At 39.2% G+C, this 22,464-nt stretch overlaps 1 protein-coding gene across 6 annotated transcripts in view; it reads left to right on the top strand.

The window, feature by feature from the left end:
- PRKAG2 (protein kinase AMP-activated non-catalytic subunit gamma 2) overlaps window positions 1-22,464 on the top strand; it is a 223,847-nt gene that overhangs the window by 186,406 nt on the left and 14,977 nt on the right. For 3 of the 6 annotated variants that reach the window (XM_055708910.1, XM_055708912.1, XM_055708914.1), the window contains 4 exons: window positions 4,340-4,449; window positions 10,677-10,706; window positions 19,541-19,622; window positions 21,120-21,178. In XM_055708910.1, coding sequence (XP_055564885.1) covers window positions 4,340-4,449; window positions 10,677-10,706; window positions 19,541-19,622; window positions 21,120-21,178 — 281 coding nt within the window. The remainder of the gene's footprint in view (window positions 1-4,339; window positions 4,450-10,676; window positions 10,707-19,540; window positions 19,623-21,119; window positions 21,179-22,464) is intronic. The other 3 variants (XM_055708911.1, XM_055708913.1, XM_055708915.1) reach the window with 1 other exon arrangement.

The following is a 22,464-nucleotide window of genomic DNA, read 5'->3' as shown; positions in this document are numbered from 1 at the left end:
TATTAGAAATTGGCAAAAACAGCACTGGGGATTTGGATTTGTTTTGCCTTCACCTTGACTTGGGGAGAGGGGGTGCACAGAGAATGTCCACTTGCAAAATAACTTTTAGATGAATATTCAAGAAATAAGCTTTCATGCATGAATGCCTGCATGGAAGTACACATTCAACTACTTATTAGTGGACTCTTCTCCTCCCCTGATCTTGCTCTAGATTAAGATACCTCCTGCTGGGAATCTGTTCTGTCTGTGAGCCAGTTAACTTCCAGGTCATGAGCTGTAGAAAATTGAGGTTTGACTGGAGGCAGGGCCCTAAGTCTTGGTCTGCACCTAAGCTAAGCTCCTGCAAATGTACTGCCTTTGCCATGCATGGCAATTGTCGTTGATTAGTGCCTTTCCATCTTCCCACTCCCTGCAAGAGTCGCTGCAGAAGCAATATGAGAAAGGCATACATTGGGCATCTGCCCATGGCAGAAGGAATACAATTCACGGGAATGTCAAGGACAAACAGTGCTTAGCGCAGTTGTGATGGCAGTTCAGCTTCCAAGGAGGAGGAAGACTTGCTCAGAAAGTCCCTGATCTAAGAAGTTGGGCTTTAGCATGTGGGCCTTCTCCTCTGTGGCCCATCAGTGTAACATAGCTTAGGACATTTAAGCATTAAATTAATGTAACTGGGGCTTCTGTGAATGAGGCTTCTTATGCAAATCTAATTTTGGATACCTCAGTCACTTCCTCAGGCAAGAGCAGAGATTTTTACGTCACCTCTTGTTAATATAGTACACCCTTGTCATACCAACATCTGAATATCTTAATGACTTTATGGTGAACGAATGGCCAGTATATGTTCATAACTCCTGCATGTTGGGTGGATGATCTGTTATGCAGATCAGAGGTGACATGCAGAAACTGAGTGAGATTTTAAGTTGAGCTCAAAAGCATCTGTCCTTGTGCTTCCGAAGGGAGTACAGCTTTGCAGGTACTGGTTGAGACTGCAGAAGCTTAATAGTAGCCAGAAAGGATGAGCATTTATCAGAAAAACAAGTGAGACTGGAACTAGAAAATTAATAGGTAATAAAGTAGAAATATTCTAATGGAGATTAAGTTATTTATATTCAGTTACTTGTATTTACAGCACAGTGATGGTTGGATGCAACCAAAAGCAGTAAGTTTGTCTTCTGAAACATGAGAGAAACTGTGGAAATGATTATGCCCTGTCCACTTGTGCTGTGCATGAAAGATGAGTGTGAATGCACCCCTGAGATGTCCTCAGCCTTCAGCTTGAGAGACCTTTTCTCCTTTGAGCAGCTGTATATTCATAACGCACATACAATACCTGTGCAGAGAATTAGGCTACAGCGTCTGTTTAGTGATCCCAAGGAGCTGAAGGTATTAGAAGGTCTTAAATATCCTTTCCAACAGACACCTGATGAAATCACGTAGAGCATATGAGTTAAATCAGTGCTGCTTGTGCTTTTCATGTTTAGTTAGTAACTAATAAAGCAGTGCATTATACTTCTTTATAATTTAAGGATCTTTGGTAGAAATAAACCTCAGTTTCAGCTGGACAATTGAATCCTTGTTCGGCTCCTGCCAGTGTTTCCTGCTCTTTATATGGGTGTTAAACAGTGCTCAGAGATAGCCATCTTGTGCTTCTGAATATTTTTAACTGTAACTTTCCAGATTCAGTTTAGGAAGTGGTTGTTTTGTGGTGCTTTCTCTGAGTTGGAAAATAATGTAGAATGAGATAGCACCTAACTGTTCCCAAGAACACGAAGTGGATGAAGATTGTTGAGGTCCAGCTGAAACTGTGTTTGAGAGTGGGAGTGTATGGTAAATGAAAGAAGGATTTATAGGCGCTTCACTGCTGGTCAATACAGAGTTCATAACTGTGGCTGCCGTTAACAGCCTTACCTAATTAAACCTGGCAACATGTCCTGCTTCACCATTACAGCACATGCTATTGTGATACATTACATTTACATAGTTGTTGGTGAGTTGTCAAAACTGTATTGAGGAATGATGCACTTTGCTAAGAGTGTAAATTTTTTGCAGCTAAAAATAGTTGTTTGGTTTGTAGTTCAACTACTATTTGAGGTGTTCTATGCTTGTTTCTACCTGTAGTATACTTTAAAGTTGCATTGTTAAGGCTATAGACTCAATAGAAAGAACAGATTCAGAATTAGAATAGTAACTTCCCTGGGTACACATGCTTGTAGTAGTTTCTGGGTATTTGGTGAAGGTTGTGGAGAACCTCTCTTTCAGTCAACATGGGGAATAGACTTGGTCTGCAGGTGACTCGGGACTTGGACTGCTGTCTTGCCGGCTGCACCAGTTGGAATGTATCTGATGAAAGAGGCAGGGGACCGAAATTGGAAGAAACTAGTTTTGTCCTGTTCTGTAGGCTAACTGTTGCAGTTCTTGTAGCACTGGGGAAAGACATAACAGTACAGTGTGTCTCGAATGGTTACAGATCATGTTGGTAGCCAGTCTTACTTGCTGATGATTGCACTTACCATTTCAAGTGCAGGTACTCATTGTGTACTGTCCCATGGAAAAAATTGAGATTAACGTAAATAAGGATTCTGATACTGTACAGAGGGATTGTGTTAGTGGTTGTGGAAGCAACCGTAACTTCCTAAAGACCAGAGTTCTTGGTGTGTCGCCTGAATGTTCTCATGATACTGTTCTTAATGCTTAGTATCTCGTTCCCTCCCCGCTTGTGGTTTAAAAAAAACAACCACACAAAAAGAAACCCCCACAAAAAATCCCAACAACTCACTCTTATCACAGGATCATTAAATTTCTATCTTACAGACAGTAGCTGTTAATGCTATCGGAGAGGTTAAAGGATTATAAGCTGTTAGTATATTACGGAGTTATATAAAAGTTTCTTTGCCACAAACTACCCTTTTTAACCTCTTCTATACGTTCCCTTGATGAGTCAGTACCTCAGTACCAGTTCCCCTTTGGGATCATCTCATAAAGGTTGCTTCCTACCAGCATTGTCCAATTCGGTCTACCTAGGCCTTTCCCTATCAGTTTGCTCCCATGGTTTCTTAATCTCTTACCAATTTTTCTTATCTCCTGCTGTTTTCACTTTTGGTTCTGACATTTATAGGAGCATAAATCCAACATTATTTTTTTTTCCTTCTGCTTCCTCCTCAGTCAACTCTCTTCCGTATTCCTATGGAACTTTTATTTCACATTCCTTGTGTTTCAGTGGAGAAAAAGCACTTTTTTTTTTAAGAGTAATGAGAGCTGGAGATTAAAGACTTGCTTAGTACGTAAAAGAGGCTGCCTTTGTCATGGAGTAGCCTCTTGCAGGGGAGGTCCAGCTTTGCTTCTGTAGGATTGGACTAAAGAAGCTGTGCTGAGTCACTTTGTGGAAGTGACAAATTATTTTTCCAGTGCTAGATGATTAATTTCGAGCAAATCCAGTTCTTCAATGATGAGTAGGTATTTCAAGGGGTTTTTTTGTTTGTTTTCTTTTTTCTCCATGCTTCAGAAGTTTTAACATATGACCAAGTTTCTGTGCATTATTACAGGGTCTAAAGGGTGCATATCTGATGCAGGGGTTAACCATGACCAGGTTTTAATTACCTGCTGTAAAGAATGGAGGGCCAGACTGCTTTAAAAAAAAAAAAAAAAAGTTAACATACCTGAGTAGATCTAAAGAATATATGCATCTGAACTCTGACAAACGCTAAGTAAATTTAAATTAGTATGGACTGGATTGCATGTCCTTGCTGCAGACATGCCACACTAAAACCATTCCAGCCAAGTGGGTTTATATTAAAAAAAAAAAAAGTTTATTTATAAAGTGTTGATTTCATGATGCTGTATGTGAAGTAGCCTGAAGAGAATGGAACTGATTACATAATTTGCCTGCTGTCTCTTTAGAAAATACAAAATTACTATGTGAAAAGTGGACTGGAGAGAGATGAAATTAGAGAAATACTAATTTAAGGAGCTTGAGTTAAGCCTGACACTGCTTGAGTTTTAAACTGTTTTCTTCTGTACATAACTAGAGTTCAGATGCATAGTCCAATAGTTTGCTGTTAGAAAACCAAGGTATTTTTTTTTAGCTATAAAGCTTCAGTGCAGAAGTCTTTTCTCATCAAGGAAGAACAATGCATTTTGTCTTTATTCGATTCAATTTGAAAGGAAAGATGAGTCTGAAATGCAGAGCGCAAAACTATGACTGTCTGTCCAGATCTGAAAGTGTGTATTTGAGTTTTGCTTTAGGGTTATCCATCTGCAGTGGTGTTTAGTTGATGTGGCATGTGTTTTACTTTTTTTTTAAGGTTACTTAAATAAAACAACATAATGTTTTTACTTACAGCACTTGAAGAATCGGAAAGTGACATTTATGTGCGATTCATGAGGTCACACAAGTGTTACGATATTGTTCCAACAAGTTCTAAGCTTGTTGTTTTCGACACTACGCTACAAGTGAGTATTCTGCTTTCAGTCTGCCTTTGCTTGCAGTTAATTATTTTTTAAATGAGTATTTCCTGAGTGTTAAACTTGATCTCTTGGAGAGAGATTCTCCTGTAATGCTGCACTTTGACTGTACAAAACCATATTGCTTAAACTGTATCTTTTGTGTTATATTAGAGGAGGAGCTGGGGGAAGACTTACTAGCAAAAGAGAAAGAGAGGATATAATTTGATTTTCAGTTGGAATCACTATCTAAAAAGCTTTCAGATGAGCCCAAACTTACATTGGCTTCTTCATGGCTATCAAAATTTACTTAAAGACATTTTGTGTAAAGGTCCCTGTGCAACAGCTAAAGAGTATCCAGGTGTTTTGAGACTGTTCCCAGTATACTAGTAAGACAATTTAGGACTAAAATGGATGGCTTAATTCTGCAAATTATTATATTCTCCAGAAAAATTTTGTTTTCAGTTTCTCATTTTGCTTTTAATCAGTAAATCATCTGCTAGACTCTTGGCTCTGTCTGAAGAGTTTGTTTGCCAAAAGAAGGCATTAGCTGCCTGCTATAGAGAGAGACTAATCTGTTCTGCAGTGTGGTAGAAAGCTGTGGCTTTCTTTTTGTTTCCTGGATTTTGCAGTTGGTGTTTTTTGGCTTGCTTTGGTTTTTGTTTTTTCGGTGTTTTGTTTTTTTTTTTTAAAATGCCCCAATTCTGGCTTAACTAAGCCCATGAAGTAATTTTGGTCTGGAATGTACTCAATTATACTTCAGCTTTCCACAGTCAGAGACAGCCATGTAATAAATAGCTACCTAGTGCCAAAATATTCACAGAACCATCTTGCGTATCAGGTAGTGGTATATAGTGGTAGATTGGGTGCTGTGAGCTAAAAGTTGGAAAGCCTGCATTGCGCAGCAAGGCAAAGGAATGGGGTGGATCAAGAGCACTGCACACCTATTAGTCTGTTTATACAATGACCAACAGCATCCTTAAGTTCTGCAGCATGGCTAAAAGCACTGGAGCTTCAGTTATTGCTCACTACAAAAAAAGCAACTTCAGCAGTGGACTTTTTCGATTATCCAGGCATCTCACTAGTGAGGGAGTTTCCTTCATCTCTTGACCCTGTTTAGACTGAGTGCACTGAGGCTTCAATGTGTTGCCAAATACTTTGGCTGGGTCCTTCAAGGTAAGTATCCTAGCCAGTACTAGTATTGTGTTAAAACTTAAGCAGGGCTGTGGTTAAGTTTCTGCCCGTGCGCCAAAGGACCTCCTGCTGCTGATTTGGTAGCCAAGAAGGTAATGCTGAATGTAACAGCTGGTCATCAGTGTCTCATGTCAGATTATTTGCTCCTTTACCCAGAAAACCAGACTTCTTCTGGAAACTTTTTATCTTTAAGCACCTTTGTATCAATGGAACAATCACTTTTATTTCCCTAGAGTTCTTCCATGTGCTTTATTGGACACCGGATTTTGTAGTGAAAAGACACCTGATCTGTGATTAGAGATGGAAAAAGGTAGTGTGTAGTCTTAGTGGAAGAGCTTTTGAGTACAGACACATCAGTTCTAAGATGTTCACATTACTGATTTTCTTTATATATACCACTTCTTGACTGATTTAGTCTTCCAATTGCATCTGCTCTTGCATTTCACCAGTCACATGGACTCTGATTGTGCAAGCACTGTAAGCTCTAATGAAGAGTATCCATTATATTTAGATACAATACTAACAAATACTTTTTGCAACATTCCTTTTCAGAGAATTCTTTCTCTGTGTCTCAGAAGCTTGCTTTTTTGGAAGGTTGATAGTGTTGACTTTTTCACCACCTTGGAGGGGAAAAGTTCTGCGGTTTTTCCTTCTGGCCAAAAGAGCATGACTGTCAAATCTGGACTAAGGAATTCAGACCTCTGACCTGAAAGGTCAAATTTGTGATGGTGTTTACTGTCATTCTTTCAGCTCTTCTCAAAGACTATTAGCTTCCTTTTGGTTCCAGGGGATATTTATTCTTACACTATGAGATAATCTGGTGGGAGTTGGTACCTGCAGCTTGTTGGCATGACCCACAACCTGTTGAGTTCTCAGCTGTCAGTGATCACCCGGGTAAAGGCTTGAGCTCAGTCAGTCACAGTTGGAAAGATGAATTTTCTTCCACGAACCAGTTAATCCTGGGGCCATGGAGGCAGGTCACTCGTTCCTTTTGGATTCCCCAGATCTCTGTGAATTAAATAAAATCATGTTGGATAACCAGTTTTCATTGCTGGAGCTGTGTTGAGATAATGCTATTAACGTAAAGAAGTTGGAGTTTCGTCTCCAGTTGGTAAGCCAGTGTGAGGTAGTACTTGCAGAATCAGAGTGTGAGAGAATGAACCTTGTGAATTTTTACTGTAAAGGAAAACGGGTAGCTTCATGGTAATGGAAAAAACTTTCAACAACACTCCACCAAAATCCCTGGTTTATTTGGGATCCCTAATGATGGTCATGGGTTGCAGCTGGAGAACAAGGCATGCTTTGATTTATGATCATGGGGTAATTTCTCAGTCTGCTTCTCCAGCTATTTGAAAGCAGTGATGGTAGAAGAGGAGTCTGTAGTTACTCATTCAGACTCTAGTATATGACAAATGTGGACCGTGTTTTGAACCTGGATTACTGAGGTAGTTTGGGATTTTTTCTCCAAACTGCATTTTTTGGACTCTGCACCATTCCTTTAATCCCAATTTGCATAGCACTTAATTTATAATAAATGTAATATTATTATAAAGCAGTAGCCCTCTTCCAGCACTGGCACTCTCTTCCAACTTTTCAAGTTCTGCAAAACTAGGAAACTATGGGCTTATTCAAGAAAACATAAAGCAGGTTGATCCGAATGCTCATCCTGGGCTGTACTGCTAGGAGGTCTTCTAAATACTTCTCTTCAGTATTTCCCTTTGTAGTTCTTTTCCTAGCACCTTGTATTAATATTACACCTTCAGTATCTTCGAAACATTTTGTTTCTTCAGTTTGATCAGTGTGGCTGGTGCACATACATGTATCTGGAATATAAAAATAGAACAGCTTTTCTTTAAACAGCTGAATAAGTAAATGGTGGAGAACATACCTAGTAAGGGTAGTCAAACAAACACTTCCAAAATGTTTTTTGTGTTTTAATTTTTAAAATATAAATTACTTATTTTCCAGTACTTCAGGACTTTGTATCAGCTTTTATTTTGAGAACGTGGTACGCAGCTTTGTGGAACATGCAGTGTCTGTGAATTCTTTCAAACAGAGAGGATTATGCAGATACTTGGCTTTCTTGGATCTGTTTCACCCCTACCCACATCACTGTTTCTCCTAATAAAAAAAAAAAAAAAAAAAAAAAAGCCTGGTGCCTTGAAAAGATTCTCCAAAGATTTGAATTCAGGTTCTTAATGCTAGAGCTAAAACGGAATATATACAGGCTCGCTTTTTGCCTCCGTTAGTATAAGCTAGTAGCAATCAATGGAAGAGGAAATAAAAATGGAGCGGTTATGTGTTCCAATGGCAACCTTTGAAAGATTCTGCCGTTGGATTTTTATTTGACTGCAGTATCCCGTCTCCCTCTACTGGTCAGCAGTCACAGCACACATCGCGTATTTCTACCCTGGAAGATTATTTATGAGATACTGTGGAAAGTATTCTAAAACTGTTATTAGCTGTGGGAAAACTGGAGATGTGAACTTATATAATGTGGCATAAGTCATACAGCTCAAGCAGCATCTATTCATAAAAGTAAATGTTTAGTCTTGGTGTCTTTGAGTGATTTAGTGTAGAGATTTGTAAGGAATCTTGTTTTAACCCAGAGTAAAAGAGAAGATGGTAAGGTGCCGTTGCTTTGGAAACAGAGGCAAGGCCTTAAACAGTAGAAATAGTAGCTAATAAAGGCATGGGCTGACTGCCGCCTCAGCCCTGCTTAATTGTCAGTCAGAAGGCATGGGGGCCTCTCAATTCCAGCAGCTACCAAACTTCTGGCTGCTTCTAGTGCTAGCACACCGCTCTGGTCCTGCATGTCAGGAATACACCTGTGCAGCTGGCACCTACGCTCAGCTGTTGTGAAAGCAGTGCTATATCCCATGTGCTCCCGTCAGGCAGCACATCCTGTAAGGGAAGACTGTGTTGTGCTTCAGCCAGAGAATGTGCCACTTGGTACAGGCTTGAGCAACATCTGTACTAAATAAATAAATGTACGGAGCCAAGGTCTGTTTACCTGCTTGAGGTCCACTGGCACAGCTCAGTTTGCCCTAGTACAGCTTGGCTTCTATTTCCCTCAAAACAGGGTATCTGCATGTAGTCTGCCTGTCTGAAACTGCCCCTAGCCTGCAGTGAACCCTGAGAAGTGGCAGATACTGCCTGGGAGAATGCTAGCTGGCACAGTTCTCTAAATTTAGACTTGACAGTGAACTGTTCTTTCACCCTTTTACTTTATTAATACAGATGTAGCCTTAAGTATTTGCTCCTCATAAATATCTATAGAATCATACTGAACTCCAGGGCTGTGGCTTTTCCCTGCCTATGACCCACAAGTACTCCTCGTTTGTGACAAGCTTCAGGCTTTTCCATTCCCAGAGAAGATGCTATCTTTGCCTGACGCACATTAAGGAAACTTCTAAAATTCCGATCTGACCAGGAAGGGAGTCAAGAGACAATTAGATATTATGAGCTATCCTGTGAAGTTTGGTAATTTGACTCTGTGGATGGTGGGGAAACTGGGCAAGTTGCAACAGTGTGTGGATAAACTGTCTTTCTAATATCTTGCATATCTCCCAAGATGCAAACGACAGGAGAACAAATGCTTCACAGCCCCCTGCTTTGAGGGAGTTAGGAGGGTTGTCCCCTGAAGGGCTACTCTGAATGAGCATTCATTTGCTGTTCTTCATTCTAATTATTCAATAAATGGATCTGGATTATTATAATAGACTCCAGGAAAACACTACTGAGCTGAATGCAGGTTTACTGGTTACCAGCTTGTGTCTTCAGCACAGTATTGGAGTACTCTGCAAGTGTTAATGCATTTAATGTGGCAGTGACCTGGGGAAATAAGGTGACATCCAGATCTGCCTTTACTTTCTGTGTTGGTTTTAACTTGTATCAGGTGCATACTGTGACACAGGAATCTGATCTTCTCTTTTCCTTTGAAGCTGATACTAATGCTTTGAAGGAAAATAAGAATTTTAGTAATTCCTGTGTTAAGTTCAAATGTCAACAAAATATAGCACTGTTTACATTCTGTCATTGGATTACTTTTGTCTGACATCATCTACTAATGTGATGGGTTTTTTTCCTTGTTACTGCATACGCTTGACTTTGTGACGTTTTCTTTAGAAACCAATACATTTCCCCCCCATGCTGAAGGAAATAAATGGTTCTTACCTAGCTTAGAGCAGTCTCTGAAGCTTCATTCCATAAGCTTACTTAAGGCCAGATTTTTGTCTGACCTTCAAACAAATTTATTCATTTGTTTTGTCTTTGCCTAGCCTACATAAAGATGAGAAGGATTAGCTTATTTTGTAGTGCAGAGCAACTAATCCTTCAAGAGGAATGTAAGAGGTAGGTATAAGACAGGGACTTCCCTGCTCTGTGTCAAGCAGCCATCTGCAGTCCCAGGATTGGTGCGTTATCAGATGTAGTGGCTGTGTCAGTGTCTTGTGAAGTTTGTATAAACTCGTGAGGTGAAAAGCTCTGTCTAACCTTTGGCTAAATTATATTCTTCCCTGTTAAAAGTAAATTTGTGTTTTAATACTAAAACATATGTGGCTTTTGCTCACCCTGGCCTTGAAGCTTTTTTAAAGTATTTGTCCAGCACTAATCATAAACTAAAAAAATGACGTTAATGTAGAAACAGCCATCAAAAAAAAGCTTTCAGAATCCTGAAGACTCTCTCCTCTTACATCCTCAAGAAATCTGGGACAATTGCATGACTTGAAGGGTAGATGAGCCTTTCTGATTAATGAAATTATCTAAGTTGGTAATGGACCTGATTAGTGTAGGCTTTGTCAGTAACTGTCACATGCTAGTAAGAGCTCAAATACTTATTTTCCAACCACAAAACTAGAAAGATATTTGGAACAATCTTCTGGAAACTTCTTTAGTGGTTTATCAAGCTGGAAGTAAGTGTAACTTCTAACTTTGGCAGAGCATGCAGTGGAGTTCATATTAGAAGAGTGGAAGAGGATTCATATTTCTCTTCCTTCTGCTGACTGTTCAGTTAATGGAATTATTATTCTTGTTCTTTCCAGGTCATTCTTGACTGGGGTGTTGCCAACACGGTAATAAGATAGACCAGGCTTCCAGGAAGAATGCTCTAGAATCTTTTGCTTCCAGAAGCACACAGCAGACTCCATGTCTGCTGTCACAACAGAGTTCTCTCAGCTTTACAAAAGGATTGACTGTCTGCTCCTTAATGGGCTTTGAGGTTTTTTTATGTCAAAGTTGCTAAATTTTAAATTAATATACTGTCTGCATTTCTGAGGACTGTGCATATCCCTCCCTGCTTACCTGTCCCACAGAACTTAAGAGAATAATGTAATTTAGCTTCTAACTGGCATGTGGGCTGAGGCAGTTGAGCAGGCCACATAAAATCTTCCTCCACTGAGATCAGGCTGGAATCAGTAGCATAATATGGGAAGACTCTTGGGTTTTTTTCAGAGCTGCTCCTGTTGCTTGCACGTGGCAAACAGAGGAGCGCAATTCCTGCAGCTCTTAAAAACAATAGGAAGCATTCATTCCTGGATCTTGGCAGAAGATAATATGTACCAATTAGGCAGAAATTTCGTGGTCTGCACAGGGGATAGGTAAGGTGTTTGTGCTTGGCTGAGTAAAGTCATGCATCACTCTTCTTGCCTTCACCACCCCACTACCACTTTTTCTGGTAAGATCTTAATCTTACAGAAAGAATTTCTGTACCCTTCCCAGTGCAGTTGGTCCCAATGGCTCTGCCTATGAGGCTTACCCTAATGTCTTACCCTTAGCCCATTGTGGCATGAAATTGAGTAGCAGAAATTCTGGTCTGAAGTGATTGATTTATTTTATTTTTTTTAATTCCCTTTTCTGCCCCCACCCCACCTCCCTCCCCTGCTCCAAACCAGCTGTGCTGCTTTTTTTTTTTTACTGGAATGGTTAGGTTTCTCTCAAACAGCAGATGGAAGTAAGTAGCAGCAGAGGACCTTATTGAGATGAAATAATAAGAGTTGGCTGTAATCATGAACCAGAGGCTATCTGGAAAAGGTCCTGATGAAATCAGGATGTATGTGATGTTAGAGGTAGAAGGAGAGCCCTTAATTGCTAGCTACAGTGTGGGCCTGTTGGCATAGAGTATCAGTTGAGGTCTCAGTTTGGTGTCTTCAGTTGGACTGGGACCTTTTCGTGTGGATGTGGTGTGGGGGCGACTTTTGCAGGTGGACGTAGTACCTGCGGTCTAGGGAGAAATCTAGAACATGTGTCTTCATACTTGGGGATAAGACACTACCTGTTATTTTTGGGGCTTGGCTTGGGTCTGAAGGGTATTACTCCATCAGCTCTTAACTTTTACTAAGCACTCTATGGGCATTAGTAGTATATCACCTACCAGGAGTGTTCCCTTTCCATCTCCTGTGAATGGAGAAGAGAACTGAATTTTGATCTGGTTTCATGTAAGCTAGAGGAGCTACTTGTGGTTGATAATGGGCTGGGATTTTTCAGATGTTAAAGCGAAGGTGTCTTTTCAGTTAATAACAGGTTTGTCCAATTTTACTCTACTTGAGGATGTGATAAGATAAAGGAGGAAATTCTTCTCTTCTAGACCTGCTTGGTCCTTGCCCTAGGCAAAAGTTTTTATTGTTCAGTTCTCAAGTAGCCTTTTTTTTTTTTCAAAGGCATAGTCCTTCAAGGAGGAAATGCTTCTACCAAATTCATAGACCAAAGAAAAAAATAATTGGAAAATTAAATTTGAATGCAGCAGTCATCATGTTGAAGTGGTTGGTTTAGTCTTGCATACCGGTTTAGTCCCTCCAGACAAGCCAATCTATGGAAACACTGAATTTATATGTATGTACTACAAAAGAGGTTTTTAACTTTTCAGCATAGCTCCTTTACAGGACTGCAGTTTTCTGTAACTTGAAAAGATATCTGAATTGGACATTACAGCTTTATTTGAAGAAGAGGAAATGGAATCACAAGCTAATGTTTAATATCCTTCCTGATATTTTGATGGCCACTGTTTGGGAAACATAAAGACAGAACAATTAATGATCCCCTTAAAAAAAAAAAAAAGGCAATTCCTGTGAAAACTTGAACTGTTTTCTGATAGTAGGTATCATCCCTAGATTACGAGTTAGGAGAAACGGGTTTTTTTAGTTTCCTCTTGACTGCTTAGAAAGCTGATGTGGAGATTCTCTGGAAAATTGGTCCACCTCCCTGAAATTTAGATCTTGCATTTTGGAAAAATTACCTTCTCATTTGAAGGTGTTTAATTGTCATTGCCATCTGGGTGTGAATTGCTTCAAAGCAAAAGTGCATGACGTATTTGGAAAATATTTAGCTTGTACTGCTTTCTTATTATCAAGGTGGTAATCATGAGATCTGGGGATGAATGCTGGATTCCTTGATTCCAATTTAGTTCACCAGATTTTCCAGGCCATAGAAATAAATCTTTGAAGGTGATGCTGACAGTGTAGAAGAGGAGGGTTGGCCAAAGAGCTTTCTGTGGCAAAGTTGTATTTTTGACTTAGTATTGTGTTTTTTTCTATGTTCCCAAATACTGTATCACAAGCCACTGTCCAGGTGAAAATTGAGTGGTTAGCCTCGTCCCGTGGACTGTATTGCATTACCTGGGATGTGAAGCCTTTCAGTAGAAGCTGAGCGTGAATAAGGGGCAAAAAAACAGTGTGAGCACTTCCAGTCATTGTTGAAGAGTATTTTTCAGATAAGAAAATACTATAACTTGATGGACCTGAGGGTGGACTTGTACCCTCTTTGACACTGTGTTAGTATCACTCAAGTAGTTAGTTACGTTGTTTTGCCTCTTTGCTGGCTGAAGTTGTCAGACAAGTACACAAAACCAGTGATTAATTCCTTGTATGAGATCTGCCTTACAGCCTCTGATGCAGAAGAAGCACTACCTGAAATCCTACTGATGTGAGGGAGTAGCAGAGCAGGCATGTTATAAACTTGTCTTATTGCAGCTAGATCATCAGGCTTACCTCTCCCTCATACACTGTAGTTGTGACTCTTCAGGTTTTTTTCCCCTCTCTTGGAGATCTGCCAGGATTTGGGCAGCCAGAGAGCTTGCCATGCTGCTTATAGAAATATGGTCTTGTTTATATTGGGCTAGTAACTGTTGCCTCATTCCTTACATTTTCACATCAAAAGCGTTTGAGAGTCATCAGCTCATAAACACGTTTAGACCAAGGGAGTAAAGTGTGGGCTGCCCAGTTTTTATGCAATACAAAGGTCACAGCAGAGGGCTGATGGTTTGCCTGGCACAACAAAGACCAGTTGTGCTACTCCTGGTAGTCTTACTTTGTAAGAACTATTGAAATGCAAGTGTTTAGCCTCTAAGAGAGAAGTCTTGGGGTAACTTCTGTGCCTTTTTACTCTAGCGGTGAGAACAGAGACTATTCTAGAGTGACTTTGTCATATTTGCTCAAATTGTGAAGATGTATATGCTGTTACCCTTTGAAAATGGGAAACTTTTTCCGCTTTACCAGGGACCCATTGAGAAGCCACTCCGTGCCTTGCAATTTCATACCTGGAACATGCGAGTATGTGGGTATATGAGTTTGACCTTCTGTGGTGGTACTTCAGCTGTTCTTACCAATTTGCTAAGACTGAATGCCTTCCTCTTACAAACTTCCTTCAACTACGTATCAAACTTTGTATTTTGTTATGCTAGGAAGGGTTACTGTTTCTCAGTGATTGCCTAAAAGATTTGGTTTTGCTACTGTAGTCCGCATGACTGGCGGTTTTGAGGCTTGTGTTCCTCTATATTTTGTAGCCCTTAAAAATCATAATGAGACAACATTGGGAATTTGTCAACTTATCCAGTGAAAATGAAGATGAATGTTCGAGGTCACCTTTGAGCATCCATCTATCAGGAATCAGAGATGATGGAAGTGCTAAGTATCACCTGGGTCTGATACTGCTTCTGTTGGAGCTCTGTGCCAAAAGATGAAAGGACCTTCTTCCTTTCTATTCTGATCTGATAAAATAGACATTACTTGGGGTTAAATTAGCGCCTTTTCAGGCAAGTAAAGCTAACGCCCTGGTGTTGGTTAGTACAGTGAAAGATGAGGCAAGAGAGGTACACGTTTATCATCTTGCCCTTGCATGACAACCATAGCACAGAAGTTCTGGTAGACCTTCTAACACTGTCCATGCTACTAGTCCTTTGTATCATCCTCTTGCTTGGTACTGGCACATCTGAAGGTGTTCCATAATTATGTTTGTTCTGTTGCCTTCCGGCTTTTCCAAGTTAAGTTTGGCATTGAGGCAATAGTGCCAAGTCCTGTATCAGCACAGCAGCATTATCTACTGGACTCAGCACTGACCGTTTAGCGCTAGGAACTGACACGGCTCTTCTCTCTCAGCACCTTGTCAAGGACAAGAACCTTTTCGCAAGCCAAATGAAACAAGTGATTGCAACAGTAGCAGTCATCCTTCTTACCTTATGGGGCAGTCCTGGAAGACAAGTTTGAAACCCACTGGTCACTTATGTATGTAGTTAAAGTTTCCATAACATAGTGTTAGGTAAAACAAAATAAAAGGAGAGGGGTGTGCACACAATGACTTTTTGGCAACAAGCTCATCCTCACTTTTCCTTTCAGATGCTTCCCTCATTCACAGATGTTTACATCGGAGAGCATTTCTGCAAGGAATTGTAAGATTACTGGTCTGGTATTGCATAATGAGGACTGTCCCTTTCAGTATTGTCAGTGAGGAAAACCTTCTTCTGTAGTCTGGTAAAATCCTCTGTCTGCTACCACCATTACTGGTGTCACTGCCCTGTAATCAAGCAATTTTGGACCTCAATGACCATAAGGGACAAGGTTTTCCAAACATTCTACTACCTGAAAAGCAGGACTTCCTATGTATGGGTCTAACTCTCCCTTTCTTGGTAATGACTGTTATATTGGAAGAGGCTATGTCCTCCTTAAGACTTACAGTGGAAACATTTGAATGGTCTACAGAAGTGATGACCTCTGGAAGTCCTGACTAACCTAAATTAGTCTGTTCTTTTATTCAGCATATTCACAGTAGGTGTAATGAGTTCCTGTAGTAAGAAAACCTTCTGTTTTGCTCGCTGTAGTGTGATAGCAGCTGTTGTTGACATGATCTATGATACCTGTAGGATTTCAGCTACTGTGTTCCTTTGCTTTAGTATGGCCTTTCAGCTTAAGGGGCAGAATGTTGGAGAAGACAAGTAGTCACATGAAGTGGTATTCCTCATCTAATTCTAAATGTCTAGACTTCTTATAGTAGTGAGGGGAGGACATGGCATCTATGGGATACAACTTAATCCCTGTCTATGGCTGGTGAGTCATGCCACAGAAATGCCCGTTTGCCCTGGTTGGCTGTGAAGAGGTGCAGTAAATATGGAAGCTAAGCATATGTATCAGAACAACCTCTGAATTTGGGCAGATAAATCCCATTTTTAATGGTTTGTTGTGTTTGTTAGCACCACTGCGTGGTTAATAAGAACACAAGTGCTTTGTTTAAAGAATGTTTGCATATGGTGTTGAACAGCAACAATCTACAGGATCTGGCTGACAGAGAATGGTTTTGTGAAGATCAGGCCAGGCTGACACTCAAGTTGGGAGAAAGAGCAATGCTGGCAGGGCTGAGAAGTAATAGTGCTGGTGGAAGCCCAAAGATGAGACATGGTAGAGATCTTCAAAGGCTACAAACTATGTAATCTGAAAGGAAGGTCCTTGTGGGTGTTCTCTGCATGAACCCTGATGAAACATCTAAATGTGCTGGGCAGAAGCCCAGCTCCACACCCCAGTGCTTTGGCCGGCCATCAAGCAGTACTTTGGGCAACTGAAACTGGTAAGCCACAGAAACTAAAGGGAAGTATGAGCAGATGAATGTATGTTTGTGCTTGCAAACGGTTTTAGCAAATAAGAACGTAGTTGGTTTTTTGCTTTGAAATTACCTTACATAAATAAGAGACAAATATTAGCATTAACAACTGGTGGCATTGTTGTTTTATTTAAAAGGTAACTGTATCATGCTTTCTACTGTAAAACTGAAGAAAACAACAGGAATGTAACTTAAGGTGTGGTCTGGGAGGACAGCCCAGATGGATGAGATTTAAGTATTTACGAAATTTCAGTGATTTATTGTATCAAATGTTTAATATCCTAATACCCAAGCTGAACTCTTTTTATGAAGGATTTAAGTCTGAGCTATCTCAGTAGCTTCTTCTGTTCAGCAGCCCTCAGTTTTTCCAAAATCTCTCTTTTAAAGCTGGACAATATGGCATCTAACTGAAGATTCTTGAGATTCTTAGAGGCAAATAACTTGCAAATAAATCAGTGGAAGCAGGGCAAGAACTGGTCCTTTGAGGAAACTTGCTTTTCCTTCTGGATTGTCTACAAGTTCAGCTTCTTTAGTATATCTTGGAATTGTCTCTCTTGAAGTATCATTTCTGAACCTGACATAATACCTCGTTTTACCATCTTGCCCATCTGAACATTGTGCTAGGCGGTGGTCTTTGCTGCTGCTTCTTTCTCAGACACAGCAACAGCAAGAATTTGGAGGTTGCCTGAAGTCCTGTAGCTGATTCTCCATGTCTTTTCTGCTGTGGGCATGCTTCTTTTCCAGGTTATCAGTTACAGAGTTTGTAAACTTGCTTGAGTTTCGTTGGATGATTTACTCTCTGGAAGAAAGCTGTTTTCCCTCTGGCTTTAACAGATGAGCTGTTAATATCTTGTTCTGATATAGCTTGAACATCTTACTGTTGTGGAAGACTTGGTATGTAAGTTGACAGTGACCATTGACTCATGTGATAGCTATTATTATGGAAAGATATCAAAGCTGAAGGCTCTCAGCTTCAGGCAGTTTGACTGTACTGTCCTATTTTTTGATGAAGAATGGTTAGAACTACTTTTTGCCCCAAGGTGGAGTTAGTCTGTGTGAACTCACTTCTGTCTCCTGTCTGCTCCCTAAATAGCTCGCTGTTGTTAGCTTTTGCTGCATTAATTCTAAGTGTGATGCTGTTATGTGGGAGCACTTCATGTCTCTGCCTGGAGGGTTTTCTTGTGGTTTCAGCCTTCCCTATGAGTTAGCATGCTCCTGTGGTGGATTTGGTAATATTTGTTTTACCTGACTCCTCCTTGTGTCAGTGAGGTGGCTAAATACCTCTGGGACTTTTCTGTTTAACCATTTTCTAGATAAATACCGTGGTGTGTATTTTACGATCTTATCTGTGGTCCCAGGTATTTTTTTTCCCCCCATACAACTTCTTCAGTTTTAATGCAGTTTAGGGGGGTGGGGGTTGTTAGATCGTTATTTTTGTTCACTGGTAATATGACAGAAGCATCCATAAAAGTCAGGAGGCAGCTTTGGGAACTGTCATCTGCTGAGGTCGGGAGGGTAGATGTGCTTCTCATGGTCAGGGAGAAAGCAGTTGTGCTGCACAGAGGTAGCAAGAAATACGGATTGCTTTCAGAAGTCTAATCTTAAAGTTTGGAGTTAATCTACAGTAGGATAATGCCATGTATTTGAAACATCCACTGTAAACTACTGAAGCGTAGACAGAGGTGATGTGTTCTGGTGTAGAGTAGAACTACTAACTTTTAGAAATTTAAACTGCTACTTTGTAACACTAAGTAGAGTGTAAATGGAGGTTTTGTCAAATATCATGTAACACTGGCTGTCCTATGCAGGGCTTTGCAAACTTTTCCAAGCAGGTTGCAGCTGACAATGGCAGACTTACTGGTTTGTGTGGGGGGGTGGTTCTGGCTACGTTTTTGTTTGCCCCTACTTTTTGGATGCTGATTCCACTGACTGTGAAAGCCTTTTATTCCTGAATAGTATGTTGTGGAGAGGAGCCCCATGGGACATAATTTAAAGTAGACTCTTAAGATACCACTATGTAATCATGGTCTGTTCAGGTTGCAATCGTCAAGCAATTGCTACTTCTGTGTTATTTGGACCAAGGACCAATTTTATGGATGTGAATATACAGATTGGCTATGTCCGGTTTTGTGCCAGGTCAAGACCTGGACAAAAACTATTGCTTCTGTATTTTGTTTTTCAAGTGAATGCTATTTAGAGATGTGGGCAGGACAGGAATAATAAACATGCTCAAGCATATCACAATGAGATCAGGATTTTGAGGTGTACTAGAGCCTGGCTGCTTCATGCTTTGGAGAACTAGTGTTTGCCGGAAAGTTCTTCTTTTCTTTTGAGAATGACACTATAACCTTATAACCTCTGATTCAGAAATAAGGGAGGATTAATTCATTTAAAAAAAGAAAAGATTTTGTTACGTTTCTTAAGCAGCAAAATAGGCTAGCTAGTCCTTCTAACTTCCAGTTGTATCTAAAGTAATTAAACAATCCCTTTTAATTTGTATAAATCGTGAGTCTTAAGAGCTAGAGAGGAAATAAGACTACTACTGTTTCGGTCCTTTTTTTTTTTTTTTTTAAGACAACTGTTGCTATAGTGAACATTAACTAGAATATAGCACAGTCTTCAAATATTAAGCTATATCTGTAAACTGGACAATTGTGATAATTATTTTCATTACAGGTTTATTCAATGTCATGATTTGGGGGTATACCTTCTGTGGATAATATCAAACAGGATAAAATTGGACGTTAGCGAGCATAGCTTTTCAGTTGTATTACCTTGCTTCTTCATGAGAGGCTTTCACAGAAAATGTTCACATAATAAAACAAAACCAGATGTAGTTTTGCTAAGCTTTTTTCTAAGCTTTTTAACCACTTTAGAAGTAAAAGGCTTAAGGTTTTTTTTGTTTGGTGTGTGTGGGGTTTATTCTGTTTTGAATACCAGCTACCTGTTTATACTGCATTTTTTCTTAGTAACTGGGTAAACCCTTCTGTGTCTGGTATGCTAAATGAAGACCAAAGATTTGTTTAGTTGTTCATTCTTTTCACAGGTGAAAAAAGCCTTTTTTGCTTTGGTGGCAAACGGTGTGAGAGCAGCTCCACTGTGGGAAAGTAAAAAACAGAGTTTTGTAGGTAAGTAGTTCTAACATTATTCAGGATCTCACATCCTAGAGATACACAGGCAAAGAGGGTTTGTTTTTCCCTCTTGTGAAGAGTGAAATGTTGCCAGCTTGCACAGTTTTGAAACTATGTGCTTTGTTTTTGAAACTGTTTTGAAACTATGAAAATAGTGCTTCGAGAATCACGATGATTCCTTTAGGTCCTGATGTTCTGAAATTTGGTCGCTTTGCATTTCACTGCATATTTAAGAATGAACATAAGGGTCACAAACAGGAAATTTGAAAATAGGAACTATAAAAAGAAGAATTTAATGTTACAGTATCCTAATGTGCATGTGATACCAAGCATGTCTTTCTCTGTACATTGTCAGTAAGTCGCATTGAGAAATCTTTAAATACCAGAACTGATGTTGAATGCTACAGATACATCCCATATTGGGAGGAACAACATTAGATGAATGTATTGCTTTTAAAAAAGTCATGTAATTAATTGCCGCAACATCTCAGTTGCAGTTAGAAAACAAGGTCATAGTGGCAGTTAGAAATACTGTTATATGTACTTCTTGTGAGCTGGTATGTAGACTGAGGATTCTTGGAAATTAATACTTGATACTTTATAAGCATTTGTTGAAATATTTTAAATCCAAGGGGGGATGAGCAGCAGGTTCATTCAATGCATCATAGGAATGCTGTGTGTCTTTTTTTATATTTCATTTTCTGTCTGTAACTAAGCTCTATGACTATAAAGCTGACCTCCAGATTAATTTTTCCTTTCCCCAATTCTTAGTTGTTTTAGTTTAGATGCAAGAGTATTAAACAGTGGAGCAATTGCGTCTCCTCAAATTTAGAACTTGAAAGCTCAAAAAAATTAATGTTTCCAGGTAACTAAACTCATCATCCATTTTATATTTAGTTTGGTGTTGGTGGATAAAATCTATATGCTATGGATGTATTATCTCGTTTTTTAAAATAGTCACATTTCAATACAGACATTGAGGATTACCATGGAAATAATTGAATGAAGTTCTTTAATGAGTAATATTCAAGAAAATGGATTATACTGCTCATTCATTTGAGGCTGAGAATCTACCTGACTTGGCAAATACATAATGGGATTGTGTCGTATTCAATAAGAAAATGAAAGGCAAGCATAGATCTCCAACCTTTAAAGATGTTTTAAACCCCCTCTTTTCTTTCCATGCTTTTGGGGGTGGATGCAGTCTGGATTCATGGTTTTCTTTGAGTCAGATTTAAAGAGGAGAAGCACATAAGTTACAATTTTGAATATTAATTCAGACATGTGTGTTTATTTTGAAGTATTGTGTCAGAATGAAAGTGAATATACACAGTTTTGGAATTACACTGTTGATTAGTCCAATACAAATAGTATGTTACGTGGATTTAATGGTTATGATGTTATATATTGTGACTATAAATAGAGAAAATAACTGGAAGTTCTATGTTAAGCATATATCTGAAGAACTTATGTTATATATATCACTTGTTACAGGAATGTTAACAATTACAGATTTCATTAACATACTGCATAGATACTACAAGTCTCCAATGGTAAGTATGATTTTAAGCTATATATATTTTTATCATTGGCCATAGAGTACAGAGACTGAAATATCAAACTGAAAGATTGATGATGATTGTTGTTGTTATTTAAGTTGGAAGCTTAGATAAGTCATGGGTATACTCACTGTGGCGGGGGCTTTGAAAGAAAAGATGACTTTGTGAGCAAGGCAATAGAATGGCCTGGATACTTGGGTTCAGTTCCCAGCTTCAGCCATGAAGATCCTATGAGCTTGGGCAGGTAACATAATCTGTCTGCTTCAGTTATACATGCATAAACACGAGGAATTTCCTTAATGAGTTCTACCGTTTATTGCACTTTGTGTGGTGCTTACCATAATGATAGCCTTCATTTTAGATACTAGACTTACTTAGTGTTGCAACTAAGGAATAATGAGTGTGTGATGAAGGCTTAAAGTACTTGCTAACAACTAGATATGATATAAAAAGTATGAAGGGAAATACTTGATATTCATCATTGTATTTATTTGTGTTCAGGTTGTTTGAAAGCACATGTTTCAGTAGTAATCAAAGCCCTATATAAATGGCAAATAACAACCAAGAAGCATTTGGGGAGGATGTCTTTAATTTACATGAGAAAGTTTGTTATATTTAAAAACCAAGTACGTAGCTATGTGTGGTTCACATGTTTATATAGTTATCTTTGTCTCATAACAATGATAGAGCTATTCTGAAAGCAGTATGTGGAGTTAAGCAGAATGCTAGCCTACACAGACTTGGATGCACTGAAAGGTTACTCTGTTCTTGGAGTGATGGTGTGGAATAAACAAGTTAAACTAGTTACATGTATGCATATATTTTAGTTACATGGCTGAGTTGCACAATCAGTTGGAGATCTGTTGACTTTAAATAACTATAATTTAAAATTCCCATTGGCAGTCAGTTGCTGAAATTCTTTAGCTTGCATGTTCATACAAACATTTACATCCCTTTCTTGTTCCTGTCAAATCACAATTCCCCCTCTACCTATTAAAGCATATGTACTGTGTTTTACTAGCTAAACGGAACAAGAAAAGTTGGATGAAGCAGAAGTCTGATGTTAGGCTTCTCAAAGCTCACATTAAGTTTTAAAAATGATAGTGAAATTCTTGTCAGATGCCAGTAGTGTTATGCACTATCCTTTCTTCTTGTTGAATTATTTACTTTATTTTTTTTTTCCCTGGGGATTTGCAAGGGGTGGGGTGGAAGCAAATGAAAAGTGGTTGCACACTGGTAACTTCCTTAAAATGATTTCCATACTATAATGACCCTCAACC

The sequence above is a fragment of the Falco cherrug genome, chromosome 4, assembly GCF_023634085.1.
Source record: "Falco cherrug isolate bFalChe1 chromosome 4, bFalChe1.pri, whole genome shotgun sequence".
Lineage (NCBI taxonomy): Eukaryota > Metazoa > Chordata > Aves > Falconiformes > Falconidae > Falco > Falco cherrug.
This window is presented reverse-complemented; position numbering and strand designations above follow the sequence as displayed.